Source organism: Vicugna pacos, chromosome 1 (assembly GCF_048564905.1).
Source record: "Vicugna pacos chromosome 1, VicPac4, whole genome shotgun sequence".
Lineage (NCBI taxonomy): Eukaryota > Metazoa > Chordata > Mammalia > Artiodactyla > Camelidae > Vicugna > Vicugna pacos.
The window spans coordinates 20,958,453-20,973,262 of NC_132987.1; the positions used below are offsets into that span (position 1 = coordinate 20,958,453).

Sequence of the window (14,810 nt, forward strand, 5' to 3'; positions counted from 1 at the left end):
AATAGGCTACATAAATGCCAGCAAAATAGTATGGCATTAGAATCACATGTAAAGATATGGCCTTCTAGACCAATGCACTGATACTACAGTTTTTCACAATCAGGCTATTTTATTTGACCATGTTAATGTCTGGGAACAGTAATGAAATAACTTAATCGATAACAAAACTGATTAAGATACATTAATAAACTACAGCCAGGCTACTTGAAACTTCGTACTAGAAAAACACTCAGGGAGCTTTGGGACAAACATGGTAATGGTTTAGTATCAGTGAATTAAGTTACTAATTTACCAAACAATATTTTATTTTTAATTTTTTAAATTCCAAACAACATTTTAAATAAAAAATATTCATTCTCTTTAAAAGAACTTTGAAATGAGTTTTTAATGTGGTATTAGTTTTTAAATTACTTCTGGTTAAACTAAGCCCAAACCATAATTCTCCTTTTTTAAAAAAAATGAATTCATTTGCTGCTCTATCTTTTCTGTATTAAAGGTCTGAAAGTTTTTCTGCTAATAAAAGAGGTACCAGTGAAATGTAGGGAGGGGATAAAGAGGAGGAATGAAGAGCTTATAGAAAAATGCAATTTCCACAGTATGGTTTAATTTTTTACCAATGGAAAAATGGATGCTATGCACTTATAAATACCTGGCTAGAGAATAATTCAGAATACCTAAGACCATAGATAACCCTTTAAAGAGATTTCTCATCTCTGAGCTAGAAATCAAACACTTACCAAAAGAACTGAAAAAAATACTAGTGATCACCTTTAAAAAGTGTGTTGGTAAAATAGAACCTAACTTTGTTTTCTGAAATATAAAACATAAATAAATTTGATAAAAAGTATATTATAGATAATTTAAACATTAAATAGAAAATATTTTCCCTTGTTAATACATCTTATACATTGTTCTCAATATAATAAAAGTATCTTATTTTTTAAAAATTAAGTAAAACCAGCAATTCCACTTCTAGGTATGTATCCAAAAGACTGATAGCAGAGACTCGAATAGATATTTGTACACCTATGTTCACGGTAGCATAATTCACAATAGCCAAAAGCTGGAAGCAGCCCATGTGTCCACTGATGGGTGACTGGATAAACAAAATGTGGTATACACATACAATTGTAGATCATCCAACCTTATAATGGAAAGAAATTCTGACACGTGCTATAACAAGGTTCATACCTTGAAGACATAATGCTAAATGAAATAAGCCAGTAAAAAAAGGACAAATACTGTGTGATCCTACTTATGTGAGATATCTAGAATAACCAAATTCATCAAGACAGAAAGTAGAATGGTGGTTACCAGAGGCTGTGGGATGAAGGGTAATAAGGAGTTATTGTTTAATAGATATAGAGTTTTAGCTTGAGAAGATGAAAAGCGTTCTGCGGAGGGATGGTTGTACAACAATCTGAATGTACTTAATGCCACTAAACCGAACTGAACAGTTAAAAATGGTTAAGATGGTAAATTTTATGTTATGTATATTTTATCTCAATAAACGAATTAAGTGAAAAAAGGTAGCACACTTCATTCCCTCTTTTTAAGAGAAATCTATTTGCCTATATCACATTGATAGTAATTATGGTAACTCTAAAATAAAAGGAAACCATATCCAAACCTTATTAATCAAAGAATTGAATTCCATCAGTCTACAATCCTTTCTCAAGTCATCTTTGGGCTTACACATCATAATGTAGAACTTCCCATCAGATCCTTTTAAAGAGATCTTCTTTGGTTTCTGAAGAGAAGCAAGAATTTCTACCTAAAAGATGATGAGTTATATATAAATTAAGGTCAAAATTCTTTGTTCAAATTTCTGTATGTATTATAAATATTGTGTTACCTAACATAATAAGGAGAATATAATAACCTATATTATATAGCCAATTTATTATTTTAATAATTTATTTTATCTTAATTATCTATGATATGAAAAGAATGGTTCCCCATAAATAGAGACACATTTTCACCCATTAGAAGTGGCTATTAAAGTAAAAGGATTACTTTGTCAGCAATGCAAATACATACACATTTAAATTTAGGCAGCCCCTTAAAGCAGTCACAGCGTTTAAAAGATTTTGGAAACATTTTCTAAGGACCTTTCTGCAGAACCTGAGATAGTTTTTAAATGTCTTTAATGGTAAGAAATGTTTATCAATGGAAAGTAATTTGATATTTGAAAAAAGAAACTCCTCCAAAATAATGTAAGTAAATAAACTGAGTAATATTAAGTTAAAAACAGAGCATGAATGTAAGTAACGAGAATTATTTTATTATATGGCTTAGTAACTAGCTCTTAAGCAGTTAAAACAAGTGTTTTGAGCCACAAAAGTATTGGAATAAATATAGAGTTTTCAAAAGTATTTACTTAGAAGTGCTCTAGTATTATTTCTTTAAGATAGTAACAATAACAACGAAAAAAGAATAAAAGCTCCTCGTAGTTGAATTTCACTTTCTCCCAAAGAACAAATTACAAACAAGACTTGGTATTTTCTTCTCTTTCTGTTTTCCATTTTTAGGAGGAGTATGGTAAAATCAAATTATGGAAAAAAATAGACTTTAGTCATACTAAAACAATCTGAACATCTGAAAAACCAAAATACTAGGTTGAACACAGGATTTTTATCAGTTAATTCTGTCCCATCAGTATAACAATTTTACTCTTCTGTATTTCCAATCATTTTTTTCTTTGTAAATAAAATTCACTTAGCCTCTGAGAAAAACACTTTTAAACTTAATTTAAAAATTTACACTTAATTTTAAAAACAGTTATATAAAACTGCAGTTTACCGTATCATCAAAGCCTGCAATATAGGCCCAATGCCCAGGAAATGGCTCATGGTTAGCATGGGCACCTGGAATTGATGGAAGAGTAGGTATCATGACTGACTGCAAAGGAATGAGGATTTCACTAAATGTTGCATCTTCTACCAGCCTCTTGAGCATTTTAAAATGAGTGCTCATGCTCAATGTGGAGCTACTTCCATCCACCTGGGGGAAAAAAGGTAGTACATTTTAATTTCTCTGTTTATCTTGAATTATAGAATGCTTAACCTTACCCAAAACAAAAATTTCACTTCTAAAATGTCTTAATTACAATGGCTCAGCAGTCTGTAGTTTTCTAATTAAAAAAAAAAACGTCATCTCATTTTAAGCTCTCTGTACTCCTACCTCATCACAGGATGTTAAATGACTAAAGCAGTAACGATGGCCTACAATTTGTTATCACACATTACAAAATTCCAAAGAACTCTGTAAATCAAACCTTTTTTTTTTTTGTACCAAATCTCATTTGGCAGCAAAAAGATACCTGAACTTCTCTGCAAAATTACGTTTCACTGCAGAAACAGTTATATATCTGATTATGGGAGAACTCCCCGAGATTACCCACAATGATACTCTATAAAGTATATGTACTGTATTAAGTGAAAAATCTGAAAAATTCTGAATTTCTAAATGTAGCTGGCCATAAAGATTTCATATAAAGAATGAAAAACATGTACATGTAAATAACTTAGAAGTGCTAGTGTTTAAAAAATGTTGGCCATTATCATAACACTGCCTTTCATAATGTCAAGTGCATCAGAGGTCAGAAAGGATTAATGCAGACAGCAAAAACATTACTCTTTCAAGACATTTATTGGAAGGGAAGATGAGAAATACAGTAGTCCATATTTTCTCAACTGTGGATAGATGATAGAGTGAATATGTGTATGGTGAAGTCTAGTTATTTACGTTATAAAAAGTCTTTCCCTCCTTATAATTACCCCTACTCCACTTTTACCTTTCCTATACATTCTTTAGGATTTTTTCCTTCAATTCTTTAGGTAGAACAGTGGTTCACTCCTACAAGCATGTCCATCATCTAGTCACAAGCCCACTAAAAAAAGTATTACACTAGATGACGACCATCTGCATGGTTCCCTACGAGACTATAAGCACTTCAAGGCTGGAGGACATGTCTTACTCATCTTTGTTTTCCTTAGCACAGTGCTTGTACCCTGGCAGGCAATGAAATGTGTACTGTAAGAATGAAACCCAAAACTCTAATCTCTCAGGTACGTAGATTAATGTATATGAATTTTGAAAGTTTAAAGATATGACAGAACACAGAGACAACTTTAAGGATTTTACATATACTTATATTTTTATAGCTTATTTCATATCCTCTACTTAAAAAAATTTCTAATAAATATGGATAATTTACTCTCAGAAGAACTTACATTAAGAACTTTAAAAAATTTAGAGGATATATGAGAGAGGGACATACCTTAGAAATTGAAAAAACAGCTTTATTAAGAGAAACTGTACATATTTATAGTATACAGTTTGATAACTTTTGATATATGGGTACACCAACATACGTGAGAATTTTAATTTAATTAATCAGATGAAATAAAACCAGCTAAAATCATAGAAGTTTTGTATAAAATTATCCAACATTGGTTTATAAATAAGATTTATGACAGTACCGATTTATTGCACAATTCTAGAAGCTTATCTGTTAGGCGAGTTGCATCTCCAACAAACTTTTCTAAGGATTTTTTCATATGAATGGCTTTATTTAAGATTTCCTTGCATCTGTTCACACGCATGGGATAGGAAGACTGTCATTTAAAAAAAAATTAAATGTAAGTTTTTTTAAAGATTTTTTTTTAAAAGATCACAAAATTTTTGATTGACAAATATCAACTTAAAGAGTATACATAATGAGAGTTTACAATGATAGCAATTTCCTGGAAAGCAATTTGGCAATACTATCAATAGCCATAAAAATGCTGCTATCCTCTGACTTGATGAATTCCCTTCTTAGGATCTACCCCGAAGAAACAGTCAGAAATGAGAATAAGTATAGATGTATCCTGATGTTTTGTAACAGCAAAAAAGTAAACAAGCTTAATAATCCACAACAGTTATATAAATTATAGATGGCTAACCACTACACAGTTTTATACAGTTTTAAAAATTGTATCTTCAAAGAATATTTAATAGCATGGGAACATGATTATGGTAACAATCTTAAGTGAAAAAATATGAAATTATACATCTATATAATCCAAATTTAATGTTAAAATATGCATAGATACAAAAATACATCAAAATATTAATGACAGTGAATTTTAATTTTATATCTGCATATTTTCTAAATTCTCTAAAATAATTCTTAAGTATATTTACTAACTGGCGTATTCCTATTAATAATGCAATAAAAATATTCTAGCACTAATATTTCAGATACTTTGGATTAAAACACGTGAAAAAAATAGGTTACCATTTATACCAAGCACTAACAGTTTACTAGACTTCATAAAGAAAACATATGATAAATTCTTTGATCTTAGACATACTAGTCACTTCATTAGAAACGGTAACTATTTCTGAATTTTATAATGAGAAAGTGCTAAATTTCTTTTTTAAAATAGTTAAAATTTATGTTTTGCTACAAATCTAATATAAGAGAGAAACTCGAACTTGTACCTACATACTAGCATTAAATAATCAATGCCACATAAAACAGAAAAAGATGCTGTTGTGATTAATATACCACCTTTGACACAGCTGTCATCATCCACATTGCTTGTTGAGGATAGGCCAGAAACACTTTGGCTATAATTTCCATCAAGACAACAAAAACTTCATCATGAGAATGACAAATTCGGGAGATCAACTGTGAAAAAGCAGTCAAAAACTGATAGGGAGCTAAGTGATTTGTGTGCTCTGTGATAACTTTGTTTATTTTAGCTAAATCATTTCTCATTTGTGCACGATCAGAGCGGCCAGCTGGGGGAGAAAAAAACAAAGTTAAAAATACCGGTAAAAAATAAAACAGTATATCAATTTCACAGAAAAAAATTTTTGTTTTAAAAACAGCTTTATGATGTATGTTACTCCCCTGTCCAAAGCTAGATCACCTGCCAATTTGTGAAAAGATAGTTTTTCTTTTTTGTCCGAGTAGGAAAAACATATTTAGGTCCACTGAAAAACTCAAGGGCCATTAATTTTCACTAGAAGCAAACAGAATAAGCCACAATCCACTATAATTTTTAATGTAAATTACTTGGTTTAAACTAATATTTTTCAGTATGTGTTAGGTTCACCCAGGAATGAGCAGATTTTCACTTGCAGGCCCTGCAACTACAACTATCTTTTAAAAAATCTATGTTTAGTCTTTCCTTTCTTTTTTAACATTGAGTTTCCTGTTCACATGTAAATTAAAATCCTTCTTAATTCCTTAAAATTTTTACCAAAAAAATTGTACCTTTTTCCCATTCGTATGCCTTAGCACCAAAATCAAGCCATAGCGATAACATTCGTGGCATTGACTGATATATGAACTGATTTCCATACTGCAGAGATCTGTAATTATATGAAAAAGATATTAACATAGTAATCTTCTTTACATTATATGAATTCAAATTTAAAGATTTAAACTACCACTTGAGAAACAGATAGCCTTCTGACAAAAATTATATTATCAGTATTTCCTCCTAGTACAAGTTACCTTTGACTCTTCTCTTCCCACATTTCTTCTTTCTGTATCATTCCTCACTAAGCTCTATATTACATGGACCAAAAATAATTCAAGTTTTGACCTAGTCAGAGTCCTGTCAGTACTTTTTTCAAATTGTCCTTAGAATCTGTGCCTTCATTTGCATTCCATGGCAGTGCAAAACATATATAAAATATATTAATATTGTATTCAGATTCTTTTTCATTAGTTTTTTTATGAGATATTAAATATAGTTTTCCCTGTGCTATACAGTAGCACCTTGTTTATCTATTTTATAAATAATAGCTAATACATGCTAATCCCAAACTCCTAATTTATCCCTCACCCTTTCCCCTTGGGTAACCATAAGTTTGTTTTCTATGTCTGTGAGTGTTTGTTTTGTAAATATGCTCATTTGTATTATTTTTTTAGATGCAACATATAAGTGATATCATATTATTTGTCTTTCTCTGCCTGACTTATTTCTCTGAGTATGATAATCTCTGGGTCCATCTGTTTTTGCAAATGGCACTATTTCATTCATTTTTATGACCAAGTAATATTCCATTGTGTGTGTGTGATGTGTGTGTGTGTATAGATGTGATACACACACCATACATACCACATCTTTATCCATTAATCTGTTGATGGAAATTTAGGTTACTTTCAAGTCTTGACTATTGTCAAAAAGTGTTTCTATGAACATCGGGGTGCATTTATCTTTTCGAATTAAGAGTCTTCTCCAGATACATGTGCAGGAGTGGGATTGCTAGATCATATGGTAAGTACATTTTTAGTTTTTAACTAACTTCCACACTGTTTTCCATAGTGGCTGCACCAATTTACATTCCCACCAACAGTGTAGGAGGGTTCCCTTTTCTCCACATCCTCTCCAACATTTGTTATTTGTAGACTTTTAACACAGCTATTCTGACCAGTGTGAGGTTATACCTCACTGCAGTTTTGGTTTGCATTTCTCTAATAATTTTAGCTGTTATTTCTTGAAATAAACTCCTTGCTTCCTTCTCCCTCTCTTCTCTTCTGGGGTACTCATTACCCTAAAGTTGCTCTTCCTAAAAGAGTATAGCTCTTGCAGAATTTCCTCATTTTAAAAATATCTTCTCTTTCCTGTTCTACTTTAATCATTTCTAGATTTCTATCTTCAAGCTTGCTAATTTTCTCCTTTATATTTCCAGTGCTTTTAAGTGCATTCTTCATCTTGTTTATTAAGTTCCTCAACTCTGGAATTTCTGTTCAGTTCTTTTTCAGAGTTTCAGTCTCTTTGGTAAGTACTCCTTCTGTTTATTGATTGTATTCCTGAGCCCACTGAACTTCTTTTCTGAGTTTTCTGTAGCTCATTGTGTTTCTTCATGACAGCCATTTTGAATTCTCTATCAGTTAGATTATAATATTCTGTGTCTTTAAGTTTGGTTTCCGGAAAACTCTCATTTGCTTTTTGTGGTACAGTGTTACTGTGGTTCTTCATGGTGCTAGATGAGTTGTTCCTCTGCCAGCATATCTGAAGTAGGGACAGGTTAAAGATTAGAGGCCTTTCTTTTGTTTTCCAGTAGGTGGCACTATAGCACAAGGATTTTGTTTCTTTTACCTGAGCTGCCTCTGGTTCTACTTGAGAATCTGCCCTTTCCACCCTCTGCCATCTCTGTTAGAGGTATGGTTCCCTGCCCTCCTTAGCTCCTCTTGTGCCTCTGGAATCACTGGTGCCTTCCTTCTGCCACTGTCACTGGCGTTGCTGCCTGGTGCACTGGGATAGTAGGCTGTTCCACCCTGTCCAGGATCCCAAGAATTGCAGGCTCCACTGCCATGGGGGAGGGAAAAGGGAGTTGGGAGAGAAGTCATGGTTGCGTGGGTGCCTCTGCTGTGTCTGGTGTTGTGAGGTTCGTGGGCTCCGCCACAGTAGGCCTGGACTCGTGGGCACCTTAACAGCTGAAGGGATAGGGTCTCGGGCCCCACTGCTGCTGCTTCTTGTTACCTGTGGCCACAGGAGTTACTGTGGGCAGGAGGCTGGAATCATGTGTACCTCCTCCCCTACTACGATTGGGTTCTTTGGGGCTGTGGGCTCAGCTGCTATGGCTGGAGGACTGGGATTGCAGGTACCACCTCTGCTGTTCCCTGCTTTCACCTCTTCTATGTGTTCCAGTCCACTCACCTTTAGAGGTACTGATATGTGGATTCTCCAGTGTCCTGGTGTACTGAACAGGCACCTTTGTTGCACTGTGGATGTTTTACTGGTTGTAGAAGATGAAGGACTGAGACAAAGGTACATTTTTATTCTGCCATTGTTGCCTTGCTGATGTCACCCCAATCAATGAAATGTATTTGTATTTCTTAAATAATAAAACTTGAAAGTTGAAACTACTCCTTGACTCATGGGCTGCAGAATGAATGCTGTGTTAGCAGGCATGAAAACATTAATCTCATTGTAACATCTCTGTCAGAGCTACTGGGTAACCAGGTGCATTGTCAATGAGCACTCATATTTTGAAAGGAATCTCTGTTTCTAAGCAGAGTTTCTAAGCAACTGTGGGCTTGAACTATTCAGTAAAACATGTAAACAGACTCGCTGTCATCCAGGCTTCGTGGTTTCATTTATACAGCACAGGCAGAATAGATTTAGCATAAATCTTAGGGCTGTAGGATTTTCAGAATAATAAGTGAGCACTAGTTTCAACCTAAAGTTACCAGCTGCATTAGCCCCTAACAAGAGAATCAGCCTGTCCTTTGAAGCTTTGAGACCAGACATTGACTTCTCCTCTCCAGTTAGGAAAGTCCTAGGTGTTATCTTCTTCCAACATAAGGCTGTTTTGTCTACATTGAAAGTCTGTTGTTCAGTGTAGCCACCTTCATGATCTGAGCTAGATCTTCTGGATAACTCGCTGCAGCTTCTACATCAGCACTTGCCACCTCACGTTGCACTTTTCTGTTATGCAGATGACTTCTTTCCTTAAACCTCATGAACCAACCTCTGCTAGGTTCAAACTTCCACAGTTTCTTCACCTCTTTCAGCCTTCATAGAATATAAGAGAGTTAGGGCCTTGCTTTGGATTAGCCTTTGCCTTAAGGGAATATGGTGTCTGGTTTGATCTTCTCTCCAGACCACTATCACTTTTCCCAATCAGCAATAAGGCGGTTTTACTTTCTTATCATTTCTGAGTTCACTGGAGTAGCACTTTTATTTTCCTTCAAAAATTTTTCCTTTGCATTCACAACCTGGCTCACCGCAGCACAAGGGGCCTAGCTTTCAGACTATCTTGGCTTTTGACATGCCTTCCTCACTGAGTTTTTTCATTTCTAGCTTCTGATTTAAAGTGAGAGATTGCATGACTCTTCCATTCCCTTGAACACTGGGAGGCCGCTGTAGGGTTATTTATTGGCCTAATTTCAATATTGTTGTGTCTCAAGGAATAGGGAGGCCCAAGAAGAGGGAAAGAGATGGCAGAACGGCCAGTTGGTGCAGCAGTCAAAAACACACACAACATTTATGGAATGAGTTCCCTGTCTTATATGGGTACAACTCATGATGCCCCAAAACAATTACAGTAGTTAACTAACATCAAAGATCACTGATCATAGACCACCATAACAAATACAATAACAATGAAAAAGTTCGAAATGTTGCAAGAATATCAAAATGTGACACAGATCTGAAGTGAGCAAATGCTGTTGGAAAAATGATGCTGATGAACTTGTTTGAGGCACGGTTGTCAAAAACTTCAATTTGTAAGACACAGTATCTGTGAAGCTCAATAAAATGAGGTATGCTTGTAATGTCCTTTCCTTCTTGAATTTAATTATCTTTGAAATCCTATCTTCTTCATGAGGCCTAACAGACTTCTGGGGCAATGCAGTGCAAAGAGGTATACTTTTGGTATCATGAAGCCACTGCCTTGAGTTTTGACTTCAGATTTGTCCCAAATCCATGATGCCCAGACCTGTTTGGTTCATTTCTGGATCTTACTAATATCAAAAAAATGTTTCTGATATTTATACCATTTATTTTGATATCTGATCACATTCTATTATGTATCATTATTTAAATATTCTGTGTGCTAAGGTTTCTCTACCCAATCCCTCCTTGAGGGCAAAGACTAATGCTTAATTAGTAATGACACAGTAATTCAATTACTCAGGGAATGAGTATCAATAGCTGAGTAACCCTTTACGCATCCAAATGTTTTAATTATTAGGGATGAAATATGTTCTAAAACAGCCTTACTTTCTTTCTTAAACTGTACTTGAAAAAATTTCACACTATACCTGATACTTTTATGCATACCAAGGAGTTTAAATAACTCCTTCTATTAGAAGAAATATATTAAACAAATTCTGTACACTAATGCACAATAAAGAAATTCTGTACACTAATGCACAATATATGCTAAGACTAAAGAACAAATGAAAAGTATTACTCATTTTGGAAAGAAAAATGCATTTAACAATTAATAATCATTAATAAATAAAATTAGGTTTGGACTTTATGAAACCTGAATTCCATTTTGGGAAGAAAGGCTTGGCCAAATCTTGCAATCTTAACACTACTGATGAATAAATATTGCTTTGATTCTTGAAAACATTGAACTGAAAAGTCAAAATACATAATAGGCAACTTTTAATAGATTCACTGCTCTGAAGTAAGTTACCCTTCAACATAAAGCAATGATACATGAGTATGATAAGAAGAATGACTACTACTTCTTAGGAATTAATAACTTGTGATAATATAAACAGTAGGCATGAGACAATACACTATTTGATGATAATACACTAATATATGAAATTAAGTTATTTCACCTGTTACCTAGTTTAAGAGATAATGTCTTTCTACAGGCTTAATATCAAAACCACTTTTCTATATACTACTTCTTAGCAGAATGGGCTGGAAGGAAATATTCCACTAGCAATTAAATACAACCATTAAATATTAGATTTAGGGTCTTCTGGAATTTCAGGGAAGGGGACTCAGGGGATCCAGAATGGGAAGGTCACTTAATTTTCACTATATATATATATATATTTTTTGTTTGTTTGTTTGTTTGTTTTGTTTTGGTGGGGAGGTAATTAGATTTATTTATTTACTTTCTTAATGGAGATACTGGGGATTGAACATAGGACCTCATGCATGCTAAGCATGCACTCTACCACTTGAGCTACACCCTCCCTCCTATATATTCTTGGTGCTATTGAATTCTTAAAAAAACATGCATATAATACTTATTCCACTAAAACAGTTATTTTTTGAAGGGAAGGAAAAATTGTATAAAGAAAGAATTTACATCTCATCTAAGGTGATAATCTGAATCAGTGGTAAAGCAGAGAACATCCTGCATATGCCAAGATCTGTAATAATAGTTCAGTATCAACAGAGTCACCCTGATGGATTTAATCAGCAAACATGCAGTTCTCACTCTCACCTTCCAAAGTGAAGGACTATATACCGAATGAGATCACCCTGCTTTTCCATTTTGTTATCTGTGACCATGGGCATCAATTTGTCATAGTACTTGGCAAGGTAGAAATGTCCATCTTCCCACTCCGGCAGGAACAAGGTCACATCCTATAAAAGAGAACACAGGATACTTACTTAAGAAAACTCCTACTATGCTGGGAAGTAAAACACTAATAGATAATTAGGGATCAAAAGTATGAGATCCACATCTAGGCAGAGCGAAATCAAAGGCAGACTGACTCTTTGGTGTGAATAAAGAATAGCTACTTTCTTACAAAGGTTTTCTCCAGATAGCTGGTAGGTTCTGGTGGGTTGCCCACTGACCAACATGTCATGATAATTAGCTATATAGGGGGAAAAAATTCCACTTACATTGTACTTTATAATTTTCAGGTAGATTGAAGTATTTTATGTATGTGTGCATATGTATATTTTTATTGTTTTAAAATAACCTCAAAGAAAGTAGAGATAATATCAATCCCTGAAGAGGACAGGAGTTTAAAAGCATACAAATATGGTTTAAAAAAAATCACGTATCTTGTTTTTCTCCAAGATCTCACATAAGTCATTGCCCTCTCTCTCAACTCCTTCATAATCAGGCATCTAAAAAGCATTCTCCATCTCACATTCATCCCTCAGACTATCTCTTTTTGGCTTCAGTCTACGCCACTCCACTAAAGCAGCAACTTAAATAGAGATCCTTTCCAATTCTGATCTCATCTGAGCTCTCTTCAGCACCTGTTTCTGTCGTCCATGCCATTTCCTCTTTGAAACACTTTCTTCCCTTTGCTTCTGTGAGGCCACAATCTTCCAAGTTTTCTTCTACCTTTCTGGCCATTCCTACTGAGCCTCCTTTGTCATTTCCTCTCCCTTTCTCTGCCCTTATATTTGTGTGGTTTATTAATTTTTAATGATATTACTTGAGAGGGAGGGTATAGCTCAACTGGTAGAGTGCATGCCTAGTGTGCACAAGGTCTTGGGTTCAATTCCCAGCACCTCTTCTAAAAATAAATAAACTTAATTACCCCCCCTTCTGCCAAAAATAAAATAGTTAAATAATGATATTACTTGAAAATGTTATGGAAAATATATGATTAGCTGAATAAAAAATTTTCTAAATGAAGTTCTACATTTAATTCCAGCGAGCTTGAGAACATGGTTTAGAACAGGAACCTTAAATGAGATCTTAAGTTTCCTATGAATCTAATACTGAAACCTTACAGATAGAAATCTGCTTCTGGATAAAGAAGAAAATGACATGGCCAGACGTACAGAAATAAATGCTGTTTAAGCCCTTCAGTATACACTATGTTTATTATGGCATGTTTGTTACTATTTCGCTCATTTTTGAACTTTATATAAATGGAATCATACTACATGTATGATTTTTTTATCTGTTTTTTTCATTCAACATTAAGTTTGTGAGATCAATCTAAGTTGTTGCATGTAACTTTGGGTGGTTGGTTTTCCTTGCTCTATGTGGTATTCTATTATAGGAATATGCTATAATTTGTTTATCCATTCTGTAACTGATTGACATTTGAATTACTTCCAGTTTAAAATCTACAAATAATATTGGTGTAAACATTTTTGTACATTTTCTATGGAGACAGGCTGAGCACTGGTAAAGTGGCTGTGTCACAGTATTACCACCTTTAGGAGAAAATGCCAAACTGTTTTTCAAAATGACCGTAACAATTTATACTTCCAGCAGCACTGAACGGGAGTCTACATGTCCTACAGCCTTTCTGATGCTAAAAAACATCAGGCTTTTAAATTTTAACCATTCTGGGAAGTATATGCTGCTATCTCATAATACTTTTAAAATCTGCATCTATTCCTGTCTACTGCAGTGAACATGTTTTCCTTTCACTTTTTTAAGGTCATTTATACATTCACTTCTGTGAAGGCTTCTATTCAATTTTAAAATTCAGCTGTCTATTTTTTTTTAATGAAGTACAGTCAGCTTACAGTGTATCAATTTCTGGTGTACGGTATAATGTTTCAGTCATATATACATACATATATGCGTTTTCATATTCTTATTCATTATAGGTTACTATAAGATATTGAATATAGTTCCCTGTGCTATACAGAAAGTTTTTATATTCTGGATATGAGCCTTTTATCATTTATGTATTGCAAATATCCTGTAATCTATGGCTTGCCTTTACATTCTTTAAAAAATTCTTACTAATAAATATATACTTACTATTTCTAAAATTGTAGTACTGTTGACATACAATATTATGCTACTACTTTAAGGTGTACTATATAATGATTTGATATTTGAAATGAAATTTTATTATGAAATGATGACCACGATAAGTCTAGTAACCATCTGTCCACAAAGTTATTGCAGTATTACTGACCACATTCCTTATGCTGTTTATTACATCTTCATGATTTTTTTATTATGTATTTGGAGGTTCGTATGTCTTAATCCCCTTCATCTCTTCCCTCACTACAGACCTCTCCTCCCTTTTGCCTTTACATTCTGAATGGTATCTTTTGATGAAGAAAAGTTCATAATTCTAATTTAGTCAAATTTATTAATTACTTCTTTTATGGTTAGAATTTTTGGTCTGTTTAAGAAGTCTTGACTTATCTCTAGGTTTGAAGATATTCTATATTCTACTTTGAGAACTTTATTATTTTGTCTTTCACATTTAGATCTACAATCCACTTGAAATTTATGTTTGTTTATGCTGTGAAGAAAGGATCAAGTCTGATTCCCCCATAAGATATCTAAATGACACAACACCATTTATTGAAAAGATTATTTGTCACTATTCTACAATAGTATCTGGAATCTGTTTCTGGGTTCTCTCTTCTGCTCTACTG

The 14,810-nt window shown here is 33.7% G+C and overlaps 1 protein-coding gene across 1 annotated transcript in view; it reads right to left on the reverse strand.

Moving 5' to 3' along the window:
* The window catches only part of ATR (ATR checkpoint kinase), an 83,398-nt gene that overhangs the window by 10,048 nt on the left and 58,540 nt on the right, over nt 1-14,810 (reverse strand). Inside the window, exons 36-41 of the mRNA XM_006202771.4 lie at nt 11,932-12,074; nt 6,272-6,369; nt 5,561-5,793; nt 4,485-4,619; nt 2,803-3,003; nt 1,631-1,774 (exon numbers count right to left, since the gene is read on the reverse strand). Of these exons, the coding sequence (XP_006202833.2) occupies nt 1,631-1,774; nt 2,803-3,003; nt 4,485-4,619; nt 5,561-5,793; nt 6,272-6,369; nt 11,932-12,074 (954 nt within the window). The remainder of the gene's footprint in view (nt 1-1,630; nt 1,775-2,802; nt 3,004-4,484; nt 4,620-5,560; nt 5,794-6,271; nt 6,370-11,931; nt 12,075-14,810) is intronic.